This window comes from Triticum urartu, chromosome 3A, assembly GCF_056163025.1.
Source record: "Triticum urartu cultivar PI428250 chromosome 3A, HENAU_Tu73, whole genome shotgun sequence".
NCBI lineage: Eukaryota > Viridiplantae > Streptophyta > Magnoliopsida > Poales > Poaceae > Triticum > Triticum urartu.
Window position 1 is genome coordinate 89,259,690 of NC_141875.1, and position 975 is coordinate 89,260,664.

At 52.8% G+C, this 975-nt stretch overlaps 1 protein-coding gene across 1 annotated transcript; it reads left to right on the forward strand.

Moving 5' to 3' along the window:
• The first annotated feature begins 271 nt into the window (after positions 1–271).
• On the forward strand, positions 272–751 carry LOC147978711 (uncharacterized). Its single transcript, XM_087514859.1, has one exon. It carries the CDS (start codon positions 272–274, stop codon positions 749–751), a length of 480 nt encoding a protein of 159 aa, XP_087370985.1.
• Positions 752–975: the final 224 nt, after the last annotated feature.

The following is a 975-nucleotide window of genomic DNA, read 5'->3' on the forward strand; positions in this document are numbered from 1 at the left end:
AAGGGGGAAGGACTGCCTCCTCCACCTGCTGGCCCGCCGGCTCCGCCTCCTCAGCAGCCGGCCGCCCGACCAGCAGTCAGCCAAGTCCAAGATGATTACCTCGAAGAGCATGGAGCTTATGTTGTTTTCACCAGTATGGCCAGTGATAGACAAAGCCGGCACCAGCAGCACCGCAAAGTGAATGCGGTTGCCTCCATAGCCGGCACCACCAGCAGCACCGCATTGGTCTGAGAAGCCCATGAGCTGGAGCCGGCCTAACCACCCAGAAGTGATGCCCTCTCCAGGTTCTTATGCCCTGGTGTTGGACGCCACCGTTGCAACGGAGAGGCGAGCTGATTGTTTCTCCCGGATCCTGATAGATGGTGGTAGCAGCATCAACATCCTTTACCGAGACACCATGGAGAAGTTGAAGATCAAAGAGAAGCAGTTGCTGCCCAGTCAGACTGTGTTTCATGGAGTTGCGCCCGGCTTGTCCTGCTCACCAATCTGCAAGATCAAGATAGACGTCCTCTTCGGAGACAAGGATCATTTCCGCCGTGAAGCCATCTGGTTCGAGGTGGTTGACCTGGAGAGCCCGTACCATGTGCTCTTAGGCTGGCCAGCTCTAGCCAAATTCATGGTGGTGCCTCGTTATGCCTACCTCAAGATGAAGATGCTAGGAACTAAGGGCATTATCACAATCAGTGGAGACTATGAAAAATCGGCCGCCTGTGCTGTAACCAGCAGCCGGCTTGTAACACCCCGGATGTAATTTACCATATTTGTATTCGAACTCTTGCAATTTTCGGCTCTAAGTTACGATATTCCCTCGTGGTTGGGTTTTGTCTTCGTTTTGCATTTTTTCCATGTCATGCATCTCATATCATGTCATCATGTGCATCGCATTTGCATACGTGTTCGTCTCATGCATCCGAGCATTTTCCCCGTTGTCCGTTTTGCGATCCGGCACTCCTATGTCCTCCGGCGTCTGCTTTT